Source organism: Thunnus thynnus, chromosome 12, assembly GCF_963924715.1.
Source record: "Thunnus thynnus chromosome 12, fThuThy2.1, whole genome shotgun sequence".
Classification (NCBI taxonomy): domain Eukaryota; kingdom Metazoa; phylum Chordata; class Actinopteri; order Scombriformes; family Scombridae; genus Thunnus; species Thunnus thynnus.
Window position 1 is genome coordinate 9,203,073 of NC_089528.1, and position 20,211 is coordinate 9,223,283.

Consider the following 20,211-nt stretch of genomic DNA (forward strand, 5'->3'; position numbering starts at 1 on the left):
GATGTCCTCAGGCCGGTTATTCGCAGCCCGCTGAGCAACATTCACTTTTTTGCTCTCATTCCTCCGCCTCTCGCCTGCTCTGTTGTTGAATCTGCTCCTCTGGAGGCCTGCTGTCACATATGTAAGCAGCACACAATATCACACTGCAAAAAACACATGCTTGAATGCAGAACGCAAATATTTCTATAAAACTGAAACACCAAAACACCAGCTACAACACAAAACACATGCTATGCATGCATGCAGACGCAATATACAGCTATTCAGTCAGACCCCTAAACCTCTGAGGTAAGCACTGGACATAATAATATTTTCTCCATGCTTTAGAGGCATCAACACCATCGCAAACCATCACAATTCAAATTACCACAATGTCATACATGAACCAGGTGTAGGACTGAATGAATCTGTTTCTGGATATGGTTTTGTTTACTGGTTCCTCCGGTGTGCTGTTGTGTTGTTCACCTCTCTCTCTTACAGCTGAATCCAAAGTCAATGATCCTTACTGGTCAGGCTGGTCAGGCAGCCTATCAGATCTCAGTGCAAATCGCAAAGGCTTACAGCCTCGCTTTGCCAGTTTCACCAAGACTACAGACTCCTACTACAGTACCCCAACATCTCTGACACTCTCATTCCCTCCACAGTCTGTCAATGTATCCTTTCTTCCATCTCTTCATGTACACTCTACTGGAAAATGAAGGGAGAATTATGTAGTTTGAGTCATCTTTTTTTTTTCAACCTCTCACTCCTCATGCTTTTAACTGTCATTATTTCTTTCCCTTTTTAAAAAGATATAATTAATGGAACAAGGAATCATCTCATCTGCTTGTCTTGGTGTTTTGTGTACACTATGTACAGAGGTGAAGATACGTTTAAGGTAAAACAAGTACAAAAAAAAAAAAAAAAACTAAACAATCCAACAACAATCATATTAAATATAAAATACACAAGACAGTGGACCAAAGTTACAAAGAGCAACACACAGCAGTAGATACGACAAGCAGTAGGGGAAAGACAGGAAGACAGTGGAGGGACATGTTGGCCAATTAAGGCTGTGATAAAGGGAGCCGGGCTGAGCTGTGGTGTCCCTCTGATGAAGTTAAAACACTCCATTACAGACTGTATGTTTGATAAGACTAGAGGGCAAGGCTGGGCAGTATGAAAATAATCATTTGAAAAACATTTTTCTTCTTGCTGCAACTTGAATTTGAAAGCGTTTCTGTGGGAAATATTTTGCAGAAGAAACTTTTTTTTAGCTGTCTGTGCTACAGTACACATCTAATCTTCATTTACATGAGGGGAGACAAACAGATGCTGCTTATCCTTCAGCACATTGTAAAAAAACAACTGACAACAACCCTTGTTGCTTCCTGGGACAATCAATTTTGTGGCCAGAAACTCTGATTTATTCATTAATGTACGAGGGGGGACCCAAAGATTCCTGGAAGCCATCGATAGCACGGGAGTAGGGTGTAGTTATCAGATTACGCTGCCTGACGGCAAACTGGGACTGAAAGGCAGAAGATTCGCCACCGTGGAAGAGATCTAGAAAGAAACGCAGGAGGCTCTGGACATGGTGACAAAAGATAACCACAGGAAATGTTTCCAGGAATGGGAGAAGCACGACAAATGTATTGCATCTCAAGGAGATGACTGTGAAGGGGATTGGAGTACTACTGAAAGATTTAATGACAGTTTTTTTTAACAATTGTGGGAATTTTTGGGCCCCACCACTCATATAATTCATTTAACCAGCATTCAAATCAAAGTGTGAAAATAAGACACAAAACACACACACTTCATGTGTTCTGAAATATACAAAAAAAAGGAAAAATATTCCCTCAATAAAAAATTTGCCTTTATTTGACAATAGTCTTTATTATGGAAAAAAAAATGTGTATTTGCATGTCATCATTTTCCACTTATTCATATTACCAAGCAATTTTTGTTCCTGAACTCTACGTTTCCTTTTTATACTATGAACTGTCTATCAATGGGAATGTGCAAATATTTTATTCCTAACAGTGAAAAAAATGTTTCTATGCTTGGTTCCAGTTACACATTGCTCTTAAAAAAGTTCCCTTTTAAAACTATTTTTGTATCTCTTTAAATGTGGCATAAAACTTTCCCAAAGATATCAATTACTTGGAGCACCACACCCCCACCGTTAACATCCCTGATTCCATAATACGCCACATTTCCCAAACCTGGAAAACCCCTTCAATAATGAAATGCTGGGGCTTCCACCTTTGACCCCAGCGGCTTCATTTGTCAGCCATCGTGTGTCAGGGGGAAGGTAAAGCTGAGCCTGTTAAAACATGTAAACGCCTTCTCACTCCCCATGATGGAGAGCAAGGAGAATTAGAGCAGACAGGCTGTGGGTGTAACGATGCAACGTTCCCAGCCCCAACATCACAGGCCGTTTAAACCCTCCCTTTAGGAGAACTTTTAGAGTCCTTCATAACTTCAGGGACGGTGACTCCTCTGTCCCTCCCGTCGCTTTACGACTGTTGGTGGGTAGACCGCAGGCTCTGGGGGCAGCAGTAAGCTTTTGAACAGGAGCAGGATGAAATCCTTGATATCTACTGCTGGTGTGGGGCTCGCAGGGTGGAAATATAATCAGTGTAGTAACTGGACAGTACGGCAGAAGTAGTTATGGTGTACGGTATCTGTGTGTGTGTGTGTGTTCGCCTACATGAATGTCATGCCTCAGTGGAAAGTATTTTCTTTGGAGCTACTTTATAAATATTAGAATATGTTGATATATGTTATATCTGTTTTCACCGACTGATAAGGGTTCCAAGGTTAAGAAACAACAGGAAAAATATTTTCTGCTGTCTACTTGCTAAAATGATCATTTATTCTGTTGAAGAATTTTTCAGTTAACTAATTAATCATTTATTCTAAAAATGAATAAAAAAAAATAAAGGAATAAATAATGATAAATCACAATCACAAGTTAACACAGCCCAAACTGATGCCCTAAAATTTCCACAATCAAAAACATTTAAGTATCCTACTAAAGGTATCCTACGTAACACATCACTTTGGGCTCTGGCCACATAAGAAATCAATCTAATGATTGAATAGGATATATTATACTAAAATATGTTTCCATGAGAAAATCAAAGAAAGTGACGTCTGAAGTATAATAATCATCATCATCATCATCATCATCATAATCATCATCATCATCATCATCATCATCATCATCATCATCATCACAAAAAACACGAGTTTCCAAAGATTTAATGTAATTTAGGACCCTAATATACTAATATAGATTTTCTGTACATCTCCAGTGATTTAATATTTCACATCCATGAAGTCGGGGGACTTGAAAGAGATTTAGAAAAAAAAAAAAAAAAAAGAGCTGCAACGATTAGAAAATTAATCAGAAACTATTTTGATAATCAAATAATCATTTTAGAGGCTAAGATGCTGGATGCTGACATTTAATCCCTATCAAGCTCCAGAAACACTGGATCCTACACTTCCCATAATTCATAGTGCATTTCATTGTTAGACTCTTCCTATCTGTTAAATGTGCATGTCTATCAATTTCCACTACCAGGTTTGTAATGCAGGCTTTCTTTATAAATGTAGTCATCAAGCCCAAGTTGAGATAACCCTCATGACATAATCAGCAGTTATTTTTTCATATTTGACAAAGCTCCTCCAGAATCACAGAAGACATTATACTGTTATAACTGTTTTCACAAGCTCCCAGTACTGTCAATAACTAGTGAACGGACATTTATGGGTGAAATTAGTGGAGTTCTTCCTGGAGACTTTATAAATTATAAGGCAACAATGCAGTTTTAAACATCTAAAGTCAGTGTTCAGTTACAGGCACATAAGACTTGAGGTGAGATCCATCACACAGTTTGAAAGATTTCTTTCTAGTCTCTCAGAACTCATTGTCAACACAAATATCAAGTCCTGCCAACATCAATACGCTTTGTAATCATGTACAATCATGTATTCTTGCCAAGTAATATCTGTACTAATAAAAGAAAAGGTTACTATTCTAATGATGACAGACTGATAGCTCAAGAAAAAAATACTTAAAAGGGAAACTTCAGTATCTTTGGGAAAATAAGAAAAAAGAGATGGGAAGTTCCCCTTTAACATCTGTATGATTCTAAGTGATATAGCAGTGAACTTAAAATGGGTTACAGACCTGTTTATGTTGGGAATATTCTGCCACATGAATCCTCTTTACAACCAATCTGGTCTCCTGACATTGAAAAGCGCCCATTCAAAAGAAATATTTCTTCTTGTAAGTCATAGTAGCAACACCCACCCACTAATTGTGGTCAGAGATCAAATCTTGTTGACTTTGGCGATGACTTCACCTCCCTGAGGGTGAAAAATGCCGGACATGCTACCAGATGATTCACTAATCACCATTACAAAAAGAGACGTTAAGATTTACCAATGTCTGTGCTGAGGTCAGTGCTTCTGAGAAAATGAAAACGTCATCGGCCAGTGGGGAAGCTGATCTAGCTGTGATCAGGGTGTGGACTGTGGAGTAACGGTACATTCATCTTATATATTTTTTATCTTCACCTTCAACACAACACCAGTGGGATAAAAAACCTGACTGCTGATCCACGTGCCATCAGTCAAAACTAAACCTCTCTCTCCCTAAATCCTCACCATATGCTCAAAAACCTTAATAAGATTTTTAAGTACAAACATGGTACATCATCACTGGAATATGTCAGCAAATCCCCATTGTGGAGATAAAGAGTAGATTGGGGTCACACACAAATGTTTTTTCAAAGTCCATAATACCTCAATCCACATTTATCTTGGAAAAAAAGTTCCTAAAAGTTTAAACAATTTATCAATGAATAAGTGAGTTGATCAAAAGAAAATGAATGATCAACTATTGATTGATTTATCATCAATCTCAAACGCCAAACATTTGTCTGGTTCCAGCTTCTCAAATGTGAATATTTGCTGCTTCGTTTAGTCTAAAGAATATCAGAAAATAGTCAAAATTTGCTGTCCTAAGTTACCGTTCTTCAATTGTCTTTTGTCCAACCAATAGTCCAAAACCCAAACATATTCAATTTAGAAACAGAAAAAAGTGTATTAGTTAGTTAATACTATTCATTTTAACTTCCCAAAGTGCAACGTGACATATTCAAATGTGTTTGTTTTATCCAACCAACAGCCGGAACCCCAAATATATTAATTTACTATCATATATGACAAAGCCTTTTTGGCCTTTTTGCTTGAGAAATGATTGAAACTATTAACTGAAAAATAGTTGTTAGTCGATCCATTGATTAACGGTTTCAGCTCTACATTCAGCCCATCCGACAAGGGATTAAAAAACACTTCTACGTCAAACATCAAATCTACAGCAAGATATCTTCCAGCATACAAAGCCAAAACAAAGACAACATTGCAGTACATCTATTTAGTGTCAGGTAACATTATGTAAATCTACAAAATTTCTGAAAAATGTGTATCAAATACCAGAAGAAAGGAAGAGAAACCAATTTTGCTGCAGCCGTTACTTCTATCCTAATAAAATTCTTCAAATAAGCAGCTAATTTAAATGTATAGTACATACGTTTAAGTAAACCTAATGATTAGGTTTACTTAAACACACTTGACATTAGGCTAATGTCGAGTGTGTGGTTGAAAGATGGCCTGCCCCCTACCCAGCAGGTTCAGATTGGATCTATCAGGGTTAGGCAGAGTCAAACCTCTTAATGACTTCCATTTACTGTACAACTCACAATATAACCAATACTCAATCCTCAACAAATCCTCTCTCATCACCCCTTTCCCAGAAAGATTTCCACTTCGGCTGAATCAGAGGTGGAGGGGCACGCTCAACAAATCCACTGTGGACAGAGGTGTGTGTGTGTGTGAGAGAGAGATGAGAAGGAATATGTGTGTGAGTGTGTGTGTGTGTGACAGAGAGAGAGAGAAATAGACCTTCATGCTATATAATCCTCAGCTCTCATGCTGTCTTTGAAGTATTGGGACAGCAGTGTGTGAGGTGTTGGCTTTCTCCTGTCCCTTCAGGCTGAACAGGTGGGATTTAAGAGGCGAGCTAAAGCCTGCGGGGCAACACAGTTCTGTGCAGGGCAGCAGAGGACAGGATTAGGGGGACAGGAGGACGGGACGAGGGTCCCAATGTCTCGCTAAATCTATGTGTGCATTTGTGCCAAGGGCACAGGTGATGAGCTATGCAAATCATCAGGAGCTAAAGCTCTCAGTGTTTCACTGCCATCTGGATGCCTGGTCATACATCATGCCAGGGGCTTTGTGTGTGTGTGTGTATGTGTGTGTGTGTGTGTGTGTGTCATTGAAGTGACACCGAACATACAAACTCATTCACACCCTGAGCTCACATGCCAACCCTGCTGTCCTGGCATCAAGTCAGCTCCCACATATGGTTCCTTCCATTTAAAGTGCACATAGGGCTGGGCAATATTACATCAATGAATATTATCAATTATCAACATTATGTTGCTGTTCTACAACGTTCTGTTGATCATATTACTGATTCTAAGCTAATTTGAATTAGATTAACTAATAAATATTGTTTATTAAGTTCTTTTACATCTGTGCTGAGTTTTTTCTGACATTAACTTAATTATTTTGTATGAGATGTTGCATACATTTACTGTATCAATATAAAAAAAATACTTTTACCATTGTGACATTGATTTAAACCATGTTGTCCTGCCCTACTAAACTCTGATCCTCCATTTCTATCTTAAAATTGCATCAAATCTGAGCTAACTATGAAGTGTTTGTTTATTTAAACATACAGTAGCATATTGTTAGACACCATGCACACTTCTTCTTAGCAGCAATGTCTGGGTAATATGAACGTGCAAAGTTAGACGATCACAAATTTCACTCTGGAATAAAGCAAGTATACATATGTGCAGTTATGTTGTTGGTGTATCTGAGACAACTGTCAATTCCCCATCTGGCCACATGGGGGCAGAATGAGGCAATGATAAGAAGAAAAACTGGCATGAAATCAGACAACATTTAAAACTGGTACTAAGCATTTATGTTCAATCTGCAAATGTAAGTAGCTCAGATTTCGCCTAGGTACTGTAACTCAAACTTTTAAAAAATTGAATTTAATCAATTTAAATCCTGATTAAGGCTATTTTAATAGCATTTGGTCCCTAAGTCAGTCTGATAATAATCAGCACATGTGACTTTTACATCATTCTAAAGCAACTGCTGTTGTCATTTCTCCACAACTATGAAGGAGGTGTTCAGTGAAGGAACATCAAAAAACTAAAATCACATTGGAATAATATTTGAATTTCATTCATTTTCAGAGCATTTAAAAAGTTAGTCCAGATGGCAAGTGATTCATTCAAATGCTGCAGGCTGTTGCTCAAACAGACACCAGAATGGATGTTAATAATTCTCTGTAATGTCTGCAGCTTCCAGATAGGTCATCTCCTCCATATCTGGAAAAAAAAACAGACATCCCTCCCATGAACTGACAAACTGTTTATCCAGCTTGGCAATGAGAAAAAGTCAAATGTCAGCTTAATGATTTCTATCCACACGCTCACCACGGCTTCAGAAACAGCTTGACAGATAGCATTTTAAAAGGAAGGAACAGGACATTACAACACATACAACACAAAATCTATACCTATATATTTATATGTACAAACAGCCAAATCATCAATCAATTCATCACCTCCACAATGTGCAGTAAGAGCATCTACAGGTTTCGGAAAGACCAATTAAATAAGTAAGAAAACTTCTAATGTCCCGGTAGTCTACTAGTTAAGACACATGCTGTATAACCGCAACGTCTTCACTTCTAGCAGCAAACCTTTGTTGCATAATTCCCCATCTCTTCCTCCCCTCATTTCCTGTCATCTCTATACTGTCACTCTCTTATAAAAAAGGTATAAAAATGCCTAAAAATATATAACAATAAAGAAAGATTACTAAAAAATAACCCGCCATCGAGAAAAATCAAGATATTTTCCCAGTTTTAATGCCTTAAAATGCATCATTTAAGATTGTTATGGGAGTTTTGATCCCATTCTCTGTTCACTAACCTGCATCAAACTGAAAACAGATGAATGTAGTTTTGTATTTGTGTGGCAAGCAGGGGCACAATAAGTGTGGGCGTGCAAGTATGCGTGTGTGTGTGCGAGTGTGTGTGTGTGTGTGTGTGTGTGGGCGATGTAGGCTCTGTCACGGACCTGCCACAAAGCCAGCAGAATTGCATCATCACTCTACACTGGTGTGGGTGTAGAATGTGTGTGTGTGTGTGTGTCTGGTCAATATGTAAGCTGCTCTTCCGGTCCCCCTCTATGCAGAAGAAGTGAGTGAGTGAGCTGAGTAACAGTAGATAAGAGAGACAACAAAACACACTGTACCCTGTGGCCCTGAGTGTGAGTGTGTGTATGTGTGTGTGTGTGACAAACCAAGAGAGAGGGAAACTTAGACGATAGAGCGACAAAGAAAAAACAGTTTGTCAAAAAAACAGAGATGTACCAGATCTAGATAATACATTACTGTATGTCTGCACCAGATTGTGCTTACAAGACTAGGCACAGGCAAATAGTTGAAATTTTTGTTTCAGATATAAAAAGAGAGCTTAACTTTCAAACTATGGGAAGAAGCTCTAGTCTTTCAACCTGTGGCTGTGAGTAGCCCAGGGTTGGGGCATGGAACGATATGAACATTTCATGTTTATGACAATTATCCTGTCCAAAATAATTGCAATGAACGATATTATCCCAATAACCATCAAAACATGCTTAAAACTTAGCACACATGCTTGGTACTAAAACTGGAATACTGGAATCACTTCATCTTAAATACCTCACTTTTTTTTGTGAAGATCCTTTTTAGTGAAAATCAAATAAGGACAGATTGAGACACTCGCCAACACCCAGCAGCTAATCACAATGAGAGAGAAAAAACAACCATTAATAAAAAGAACCTAGCTACCTGATATCCAAGCGTTCACATTCCGAGCCTTCAGCCATGGTGACGAATGACTGGAGAGATGCATACTCCCCTTTGTGGTAAATGGCAGTTCAAAATAAAATCAGGAAATCAATAGTACTGTACGTTAGTGAACTAGACAGCTTTTTAAAGTCACTCATGTGAGGATAATTGAAATTCAGCACGATTAAATTATCTTGTTTTTTATCCAGATATGAGATAAAATCTTATATCCTCCTATTTCTACCCAGTGTCACAAGCTGATCTATTACAGGGTCACCAGATCAGGAAACCTTATGCGTTAACAAAACAGCTAACATCTAATACACCCGGAAGCGACAGACAGTACGCCGGTCCTCAGAGGGGCCGGTAATGCAATACCTGAGTATTTGTATGGAGGAACAGAGAAAGAGAAAGGATTCTGAAGAAAAACAACTGCTAAAGGTGAAAGGAGAGGAAAACTAGAGGAGTAAGGACGACAGTGAGGCGTGTGACAACTGATCTGCAGGTGGATTGATTGAGGAGTACGCAGAATGCAGCAGCAGGGGGGGTATGAAGTGACAGCGGGATGTAAGTTCAGGGTTAAAATAACACAGTCCTCTCTCTCACACCCACACACACACATACACACACACACACTTTGACTCCTGGAGGCTCCCTTTCCTCCAAGTTCTCCTCTGTCAGTGTGGGCCCCCGAGGCCCTCCAAGTATTCAGAGACACTCTCCACAAAAAGCTCACTCACTGGTCGCTGCTGCTATTCTGGGAGGTTCCTCTCCGCTCTGTGCTCCCCACATCCCTGTCCCTCCATCCTCATACTTTCTCTGTCTGCCTGTCGTCCCACTAACACTTTTTTTCTGGTTAAAAAAATAAACTATGAATGCCAGTGACAAGTAACTTAATTGCTAGTTTTCTAAGAACCATGACTTCAGTTCTTGGAGCATCAGGTGCAATAATAGAACAAATTTCATCTCCAAATGTAGGGAAGCAAGTAAGATTTTCACCATCAAGTCTCAATAGCCTGTGAAACCAAAAATTGCCGTCTCTTTACCATTTAGATTTGTGGGGAAATGAGTCATGAGGGAACTCTTTCTTAAGTGAATGATAATCTTTACAGGATTAATATATCTCAAGTTTTGCACATAACTAGTGTTAACTTTCCAAACATAAATAAATCTGGATTCCAAAAGCTGTCCCCTTCTCAGTCTGGAACTCACCGTTTCTGCTCTTTATTACCAAATGACTGAGTGGTCCTGCCTGGGAAGCTGAGAGGAATTTATTTCTTGGCCTAAGAAAATCTCTTTAATTAACTGAGAAATATTCGCTCAGGCCCAGTCAGGCACTCAACCATTGTAGGGACGAGGTGTTTATATATAACACCTAAAGTAGAGGTTCCACCTTAAAGATCTATATGATAACCTACTCTGCACAGAAACAAGATGACGCTGAACAAACGTGTGCTTAATGGTGAATGGTGGATCAACAAACATACATGGAATGATAATAATATTGATTTTCTGTTCATATAAACATAAAGAGCATCACTTTCTGTGCAGCACTAGAATTTCATGCCAGTGTTATATGCATAAATCCAAACTGGCAAGTCTGGGAGCATTAGAAAGTTAAGCCAAATGTTTAGTTACATCCTGTAGGAGTCAACTACTGTACAACACTGATAAAAAGCCTTAAATTACAAAACATTTGTACAATGGAAAAGTAATCACAGACAGCTATTGACAGACTTTACTTCACAATAAGAATTGTTACTGAAAACATAACACTGAGGACAGAAATGACCTGACAAGCTGACTATCTACTATCGTCTCAGTGGTAGAGTATGGAGAGCAGTAAAATGTAGCAATATTGTGCAACCACTACCTATGCTGTATAATGTTAGACAAGGAAGATTTTAGAAGCCCTTTAAAATATTTAGAACTACTGATGTTATCCAAATCTGTTGTTGGTAAGGCTATAAACCTAAGGTTTTGGTCAAAAACAGCAGCTAAAAGGAGTAAATACCCTCTGACGGAGGAATGAGGCCTAGACTGACCTTAATAGTAGTGAGATAAGCATAGTGTGATGGGGTCTAATGATCAGAACTTTACCTTTTCATTAAGAATTATGGAGAGCCTTTGGAAAACAATGCGAAAAAATGGCCTGTTGAGAGCTTTCAATTGTAGTGAGATAAGCATCTTTAATAAGGCTGCCACTCCTCCTGCCCTCAATCCTGCCCCAATTATAGAGCCATTTACAGACCTAAACGCTGATTATCTGACTCTGATAAGTAAACAACCAGCCTGGCAACAGTGTTCGGTCATTCGTGTGCCATTTCACAAAACAAAAGCATATACAAAGTGTCAGTGAGTGCACCCACTCACACAAAGGCATGCTGGCACAATCCCCACATTCACAGGCACACATACTGTACACATTCACAGTTTGCTCCTCTCACTTTCCCTTCATCTCAGCTCATAAACGCACCCTCCATCATTATTTCTCTTTGTATTGAGGCTTGCAGACACCTGCTTGGGAGTGTCTGGCTGGCCAGCATCCTGTGCGTGGGTCTGTTTGTGCCTGAGGAACAGGGGTTTCTATTAAAGCCACAGTGTGACTCTCACTTCCTCCTACTCTACCTCATCAGCTAAGAATTGTTATTCTCTGACCATGTCCCACAAATAGAATCAATCTGGGACATAACAGGTCCCCTTTAGATACATAAACATAAGTCTGACAAAACAGGAAATGGGCAACCACAGCCATCCTATGTTTCTAAGTGTGTGTACCTGCAAGAAAACCATTTAAAAAAGCATTTCTATCATAATTCATACACGAAAAACCAAAAGTATGATCCCGGATGACATCATTCCCGGTGTTTGCTCCTCTGCATTTCAAAGGTGAATAGTTCCCATTCAGACATACAATGAGCTGGTCTGTGGACCTTCATGCTCTGAGGAAAGCACAGTCACTGTTTGGCATGATCTCATGTCTGCATAGCTCACACACACACACATACACACACACATACACACACACTCACTGAGGCAGAATAACAAACAGAAAGTATAGCAGATAAACTTTCAGACATACAACCAAGACATGTGTGTGTGTGTTTATACTGTGTACATACTGACAAAAGCAGGCACATGTGACACAGTCACACCCAGCTGCACTGGATTCAGAATAAAAGGCATCAATACAGTGCTATTGTTGGAGACACGTGCACAAAATCTTCTTACCTGCAATATTTGAGCCATAGAAGCCAGTTTTCTTCCCTGGTCTGAGTCCAGCGTCTGCTGTGACACCACAGATGCTGCTCTCAGGTTGATGACAGAAGGTCAGCCACATGCAGACAAGGCCCCCAGTCCATTTGCCAAGTTACAGGTCCATGGCACTGCGAGGCTAGGACATGATTACATGATTTCATCTCCATCCATTGGTCAACACAAACCCAGGAGTATGTTACCTGAAAAGGCAACAAAACAGAAAATGATCACCTTATAGTCTGATGGGGTTTAATGATCACAATTTTATATTTTCATAGAAGAAAGGAGAAGAGGATAGAAGAATTATGGAGAGTCTTTGGAAAACAATGCAAAGAATGGACTGTTGAGAGCTTTCCTAATCAGCTCTGATTGCAGATCTGCTGTATTTTCAGTCCAGACGACAACATGAGGAAGATTAACACCTACACTAGCACTCTGTCTCCCCCTGTGATCACAGAAAGACCCAATATTGTGATGAGAGAATGAGTCAGAGCCAGAGCCCTGGAGAGGTTTACAGGGTTTCAACAGAAGAGGACTTCACTGGCCTGGAAGGCCCCCTGCAGACACGCTATCAGTTTGCGCACTTGGTGGGGACACAGGCTCATAATAAGCACAGTTTGTTCTTTGGGACAGTACAACAGTTCATGCTAGAGTAAAAACTGAAAAAACCCAAGACAATTAAATTTGATTATCCACCATTTGAATAATGGGATGTTTACCTTGTGAAAATTCTGGCCATGCAACATGAAACAACAGTTCTTTTTAGCCATGCTAGTTGCAGGCCGTAGGAATGGCAATGTTGCTTGTTTCGTCCACCACTTTGGTCCAGACTGTAGTGTCTTGATAACAACTGCATTGATTGCCATGAAATTTGACATTGATGATCCTGACTTTTCCTCTCATGCCACCAGCAGGTTGCCGTATTTGTTTTTTGGTGAAATGTCTCGACAATTATTGGATAGATTTCCTTGAAATTTGGTGCAAAACTCCATGATCCCCAGAGAACGAATTGTAAAAACTTTGACCCCAACCTTTCATCTGGTAAATTATGCTATTATGCTTTTCCTTATTTTCAGTCATATATATATTGTTATACTGTTGGAAGTTCATATTAAATGTGGCCAAAGTGTCAAATAATGAGGTAATCATATGTAGAAGTAATCCCTGTGAGCAAAAAGCACCGGCGTCAGACTGCTCAGTTTCCAATGTTTTTTTCTACTTTTAGCCCCAGCTGACATCAGCTTGTGACAGATTTCTTTACATGGTCATCTGCTCTACGCACAGCACACGAGTTCACTGCTCCACTTCACTAACATTATGGTGTTTTTCCATCATTTTGGAGGTAGTCACACTGAGCCATGACTCAAGTCAAGCCAGCATGCTGTGAATATTTTTCCATTACACTGCAGGACAAAGTAAAATACGTAATTGACCTGTTGGAGGCGTGCTGCAGCTCTTCATCAAACATCATCATCACTGTGGCTGTTTCTGCTTGTACTATTCCTCCCTGCATTATTTCCAACTGATCTGCTGAACAAAGAGCTCCAAATATCTCCATATGTTGTTGTGTCAAGCGGTTTTTAGCTCGCTAACAAAGCTCTCCTAATTCAGTGAGGGAGGAACATGTTTCATTTCCTGTAAATTCTTCACAATAAAAGTCCCGTTATTTAGTCATCTAAAAGCTTTTAATATGAAGCAGTTAAGAAGGAAATGTTGAGTTTTCATCAGCAGTGACTCTGATAGAGCTATCCCTCGGCAGCCTTCCGGAAAGCTGGCCAATCAGAACAGAGTGGGCTCATCAGGAGGGGGGCCTTAAAGAGACAGGAGTTAAGGCTACCTGTTAGAGACGGAGGCTGAATTGAAGGGATGCATAAAGAACTAGTATAAGATAAATAAGTTTAAGATATAGAGTTTTTTGAACTGTGAATCATACAAAGCTACTCTAGTGGAGTCCCAGAATGAAAATATCGAGCTGGAAATGAACATAAAAGGTCCCCTTTAATATGTAATGCTTTGGTGTATGACCTGATACCTACAAAACTAACAACTGTCCCATCAGCCTCAGTTGTACTTTTTGTTTAGTACTAACTAACAAATTTTAGCATGATGACAAGATGGAAAGTAAGTTAATCCCTTGTTTCAAAGGATGGTCTAAGGCCATTAAGAGTAGAGTATTGCAAACATACTTGATGATGATCACTTCTTTTTTATTTTCAACATACTGTAACATCATGAAGTTTTTAAATTATGACACATAAAACCATTTGCTTTCATGCAAGTCATATATTTTAGTTGAACTTTTGCTAGTTTCCTCTGGTCTATTTCAAGGAAAATTAAACTTTACATTCATTGAGCTTACACAGAAGCCAAGCTTTCAGCAACAATCATCCACCCACTCACACTTTACACACATGACCAAACAGAGCATTGGCAACCACAGAAATGATTACTGCTCTCCTAATAATACCATTGCTAAACAAAAAGTGAAACCATGCTGGTTAGATGAATTTGATATTTTCAATTAACCTACAGTATAATCACCCCAGACCACAATACAAGATTTGAAATAAATCATTTGATGTAAATCTGAAACTCTAATCCACTGAAGCCTGCAGAATCAATAACATATAGTAGGCTACTACCGGAAGCAACTTCCAGTGCTGGATGTGAATTGACTTGACATTGTTCCAAGCCAGGTCTGGGGGCTGGGGTAGGAATGCCAGAGGGGCCCTGTGCAGGAGAGGGCAGTATGAATGAATCAATGCGATTCACACGGACACGCGAGGACACAGTCCACCCACCACCTAGTAAAGTAGCTGACTGAAGCATACAGTGCTAGAGGAGAAGCTCACAACAAGAAGAAACACCAAGCTATTCTTCCTCCCTGTATACGCCTCACAAATGACTCCTTTGTCTGAGAGAAAAAACACATCGGACTATGTATGCAACTGTGCACAGTGCAACACGAGCATGCTGGACAGTAACAAACCAATCACATGTAGGCTCATAGACGTGAACAGTAAACAAATACACACACACTCAACAGTCTGGCAGATTTGAAGTGACAAATAGTCACTGGGATGTCATTCATTTATTGACATGCACTATTCATGCATTAGTGGCTGAGCTGCAACTTTTTCTATTGACAATAATCTGTGACATACCAGAGGGCGACATCACATGACCCCAGCGGATGTTACATTTCTGTTACACAACTGTGGCAGGACAGGGAAGAGAAGGTGGTTTATGGTTGCAGCCCCCACCCTGACACATAAAGACACCACCCAGTCCCTAGAGAGAGTAAGAAAGGCCAAAAATAAACTGCACACACAATCAAGCACAGAGGCCACTTAAAACACTACAAATGTACAAGAAAGCCACTATTGTGACTGGCTGAGGTCAGAGAATTAACTATAGTGACTAACAGCATCAGCAAAAGAGCAGTGTTTACTATTGATTTACTAATATTAACTAGTGTTTAGTGTTCTGATTACACTGTTGCAAAAAATGGAAACATTTGATGGGCTATATGACCTAAAATCAAAATCAAGATAAATTACCACATTTACCTCAATGACAACAGACAGTACTGTGCAAAAGTTTTAGGAACTTTAGATGTTTAGATTCTTATCCATAATGCAATACCATCAGGAAGGCCTCTGATCTCTCCCAAATCCATTCTGCAGCATTACAACAACCCAGAACATACAGACAGAGTGATAAAGAACTATCTTCATCAACAAGAAGGTGTCCTGCAACAGATTGTACAGTATGCCCCAGTCCCAGTATTCAATCACAACACTTAGCTTAACAATGGAATTAAAAATCTAAATTTAAGTTTATGTAATACAGTATATGGCACTTTGCAATGTTGGTTGGTCACTTTGGTCCACACTGAAATATCTCATTTACTACTGGATAGATCGCCATGACATTTGGTACAGATATCTGTGGTCTACAGAGGATGAATCCTGATGACTTTGGTGATTCCCTGACTTTTGATCTAGCGCCAACAGCAGATCAAGGTTTTCACGAATCTAGTGACATACCTCTTCATCTACTTGATGGATTGGCACATTTGTACAGACACTCATGGTTCCCAGACGATGACTAACTGGTTGGTTGAACATCTGGTTTGGTGTCATTGGTTTATGTTCTTTTTTTTTTTAAATAAATGATCTGTCTTTTAATGTTGGTCACTGAGCAGCTCTACTAGAGGTTGGTGATAAAATGCCTTGCTTCATGGTACCTCAGCAGTAGTCAGTGAAAAACATGGAAACATTCTTCAACTTAAAATAGTGACTTTGCTGTAAAAGTTTGCATATCAAGTTTGCATAATGCAAATTTGGTCTGAAACAAAGTCATGTTTGTGGCCACTGTTCAACTGAAGGAAACTGATTATTATACCAGTTTACCACAAAATTTAAATTTAATTTGAATTTAAGATCTACATGTACAATGTACATGTCATAGCATTACTAAAACAGTATAGGTACATGAGTCTCTTAATCCTCTATTTGAATAAGCTAACTAACAGAATAAAAAGCCAACCTCTCCTGTCTCTTCTATTGCAGAGTCACTGCTGATTCATGCACTACACTGTCAACAGAAAAGCCTTTCATTCATTCTGCCTCCCCCCACTGATGAAGTCAACATGGCACCACTCACCAAAAAGTGTTCTGAATTGCTTCATTTTTATAGCTTACCAGGACCTCTTGAATGTTGACAACAGTCTTTGTCTTAGACTACTAACCATTTATGAACTATATGATTTTATGGTTACATATAAAATATGTATTACCCTCATCTAACACTACCTTTACAATAGAATGGAAATTAAAATAGGAGTCTGTGTATATATATGGACACTCAAAAACAGTTAAGTAACAAAACTCATCTTGTTCTGGTGATGTTTCTATGGACACCGAATGACAATACTCATGACATGCTCAGGCTACTGTAGTAACAAGAGATTAATGGATAGAGGCCAGCCCAACTATATCATCTCTATAGAGGACAAAGCAAAGCTGCGGTCGGTGAGGTCATTCGATACAACAGAGGTGAACAGCACTTTTTCTGCCAGTCAGTGGCAAAGACAAAGACACTGTGGTGAACATTATCCTCTCTCTGGAAGAGGAGACAGTACAGGAAATCCAAGAGTCTCTACTGTGTGTTACACATACACACATTCACCTATAGTAGGCCTGACCCTGTGATATACACAACTTAATGGGTGGAAAAGCAGAATAAATCAGAATTAATTGTTAGGGTCACACAAGTTTTCATGGTTGAGTGTTACATTTCTAATATTTTAGTTTATTGCTGTTTCTGGATTAATCCAGATGTACCTGCTCCATGGTATGTAGACAGATGGTGGATAAAAACGTACACAGATTATTTGTAGCTGTGCGACATAACGTTGATTTGAGAGAGGTGAGACATTCCCTCAAAGTTTAAGCTTGATACATTAAAGCGTTATTTACTAAAGCAGTTAGTAGTTAAGACTGGACACACTGACTCTTACCCATGTCAGCAGTGACAATAAAGGATAAAGTCTGTTGTAAGTCTATATTTTTGTTACTGTAAACAAACCTGTGAAAAATACCTGTCTCTCAATACTTTCCAACTTCCCTACTTTGTTTGTGGCAAGATTGGAATCTAATTAAGTAATTAAAATTTAAAGAGCAGGATATGCAATTTTTTCAAACATTACTTAAACAAGAGTAAATAGTGCGTTTGTTTGGGACTATTTTCAGCTGCAGATTAATACACATTCCTACAGTAAGTATCTACAGCCCCAGGACAGTATATGTGAGACTGATCAAACCAAACGTGCAGTGATGGTGAATATTATAATGAAGGAACATGTCCCACAGTGCAACAGCTTGGCTTACTGATGTGTTTAATAGATAATAGCAGTAGTTTAATGGCAAAAAGAAATAAACTACAACAAGCTTCAGCTTCACGGGCAATACTTGATTGCAGCAATTATAATGGCGAGGGCCACAAGGTTGAAAAAATGTACAAGAATCAAATGAGTCAAACAGCTTTAAATCTGAATCTGACATTGTTCTTCACATTCTTCTAATAAACTCACTGAACAGTCAAGATAGTGTGAAGCAGAGTTGAAAACACTAGCATCTTATCCCTGTAGTGTAAACTACAGGGATAAGATTGAAATGTTCTTAGTCATCAGGTGTTTTCTAACGTTTTTTACTCATGCAGGAAGGTGGTGCAACAGTACAGAACTGCAGTTTGTGACATCCTGTTAGGGAATGGGCACAGCCCACACTTGGCATGATTCCTGTATTGCTAACTGCTTGCTGGGCATCAAGCCAGTATTGACAGCTTCCTTTGAATTCATCTTACATGTCCAGTCACCGGTAATCAAACCATCTCAGAGCAATAATAACAGTTTAAATACTAACTTCTTAACAGTTCTGTTTAAACATGTTGAGCAGAAGAGTTTGGTTCCTTTCATTTCCAAGGACTTTCTTAAAGAATTTGATATATCGTAAATTAAGAGGAAGCAGCTAGGTGTTCTTCTGACACATACATGCAGCATTACAAAGACAGAGCAAAGGAGTGGCCATAAATAATTCATTCACAGCTCCCTCATTTCCACATTGGAAACATAATTAAATATTGTGATGTTGATGCTGAAGTTTACATGCTTTCTAATGCTTTATTTGCTTCTTATTTGACTAAATGAAATGGCATCAGTTGGTATTTTGTCAGGGCCATGATATAGTTAAGAACGCCAACTGTGTCACCTCAAATTTGCAATTTTTCTTGTTCAATTCCATGAAAAAACTAAATTAAAAGGTCATCCAACAGCAACCTGTGGGCCAAATCTGGCACTCGGAACAGTTTGCTCCCAAACTGAAATCTGAAATTCTTCATGTGAGAAATCTGTTGTGTCTACAATGGGCAAACAAACAATGCCCCTTTAAATTCCACTGAAAATTATATGGATTAACCGACAACACCCACATGTTTTGAAGAGCAACACTGTTGTTGCACAGAGGAAATGCCAAGCTGGCGTTGGCAAATAAGGCTAAGATAAAAACATATTTCTGGATCGTTTCTTTATTTTTTTCATAGGACCTACTTCTTCAATGTAAAAAAAGGTCAGCACTATTCAGAACATAAAGACCTGTGTCTTTGGTACACTTGTTACAGGACAGCTTCACAATTTTTCAAGTGTGTCTTAAAACAACAGTCAGGTGTCCACATGAACACTGAAAGAGGTTTTCCTCGCTGTAATCATTCCTCCTGTTCATACTGGCTATCAAATGTGCTGTTAATGTAAGTGACAGAAGCCAAAATCCACAGTGTGTCCACAGTCATTTTGTGCAAAAATGCATTTAAAAGTGGATATCTGACACATTTACAGTCTTTTTAGCATCAAATTCCCTCTTTGTGTTTCCTCAGACAGTGTTTTCCTGTTGAGCTGTGGTGGAAGTACAGTAACAAAAAAAGGGACTTTGGCACTAAAAAGACTGCAACGTTGAAAGATATCTACTTGATCTGACTCATTTGGACGTCCGAAGCTTCATATTAGCTTCAGATTAACTTGTAAATACATTTTTGCACAGAAGGAGGACTGTGGATCTTGGCCTCCATTACTTACATTGTAAGTGCATTATAAAGGGATCTTCTAATGGTCAGCATGAACAGGAGGAATGATTGTGGCAAGTAAAACCTATTTCAATGTTAATTTGGGCTCCTGACTGTTGTTTAAGACAGACTTGGAAAATTGTGAACCTGTCCTTTAACCTGTGTTGGCAACCAAATGACTCTTGTGGCCTGTCGGTCTGTCACTAAATCAGTCTTCAGTGAGGAGACTGAGGAGAATGACTGACTTTGTGTCAGTAAATGTAATTAACTACATTTATGTCATATGACTGTCAGCCTCATCCTACTAGGTCAGTAACTAATGGAACATCCTGCAAGTAATAAGATCAGAGCTGG

The 20,211-nt window shown here is 39.0% G+C and overlaps 1 protein-coding gene across 3 annotated transcripts in view; it reads right to left on the reverse strand.

Moving 5' to 3' along the window:
* Nucleotides 1-20,211, reverse strand: part of tnk2b (tyrosine kinase, non-receptor, 2b) — a 62,785-nt gene that overhangs the window by 39,084 nt on the left and 3,490 nt on the right. For all 3 annotated transcript variants that reach the window (XM_067605191.1, XM_067605188.1, XM_067605192.1), the window contains exon 2: nt 12,211-12,437. In XM_067605191.1, the coding sequence (XP_067461292.1) occupies nt 12,211-12,228 (18 nt within the window). In that variant the 5' untranslated portion in view covers nt 12,229-12,437. The remainder of the gene's footprint in view (nt 1-12,210; nt 12,438-20,211) is intronic.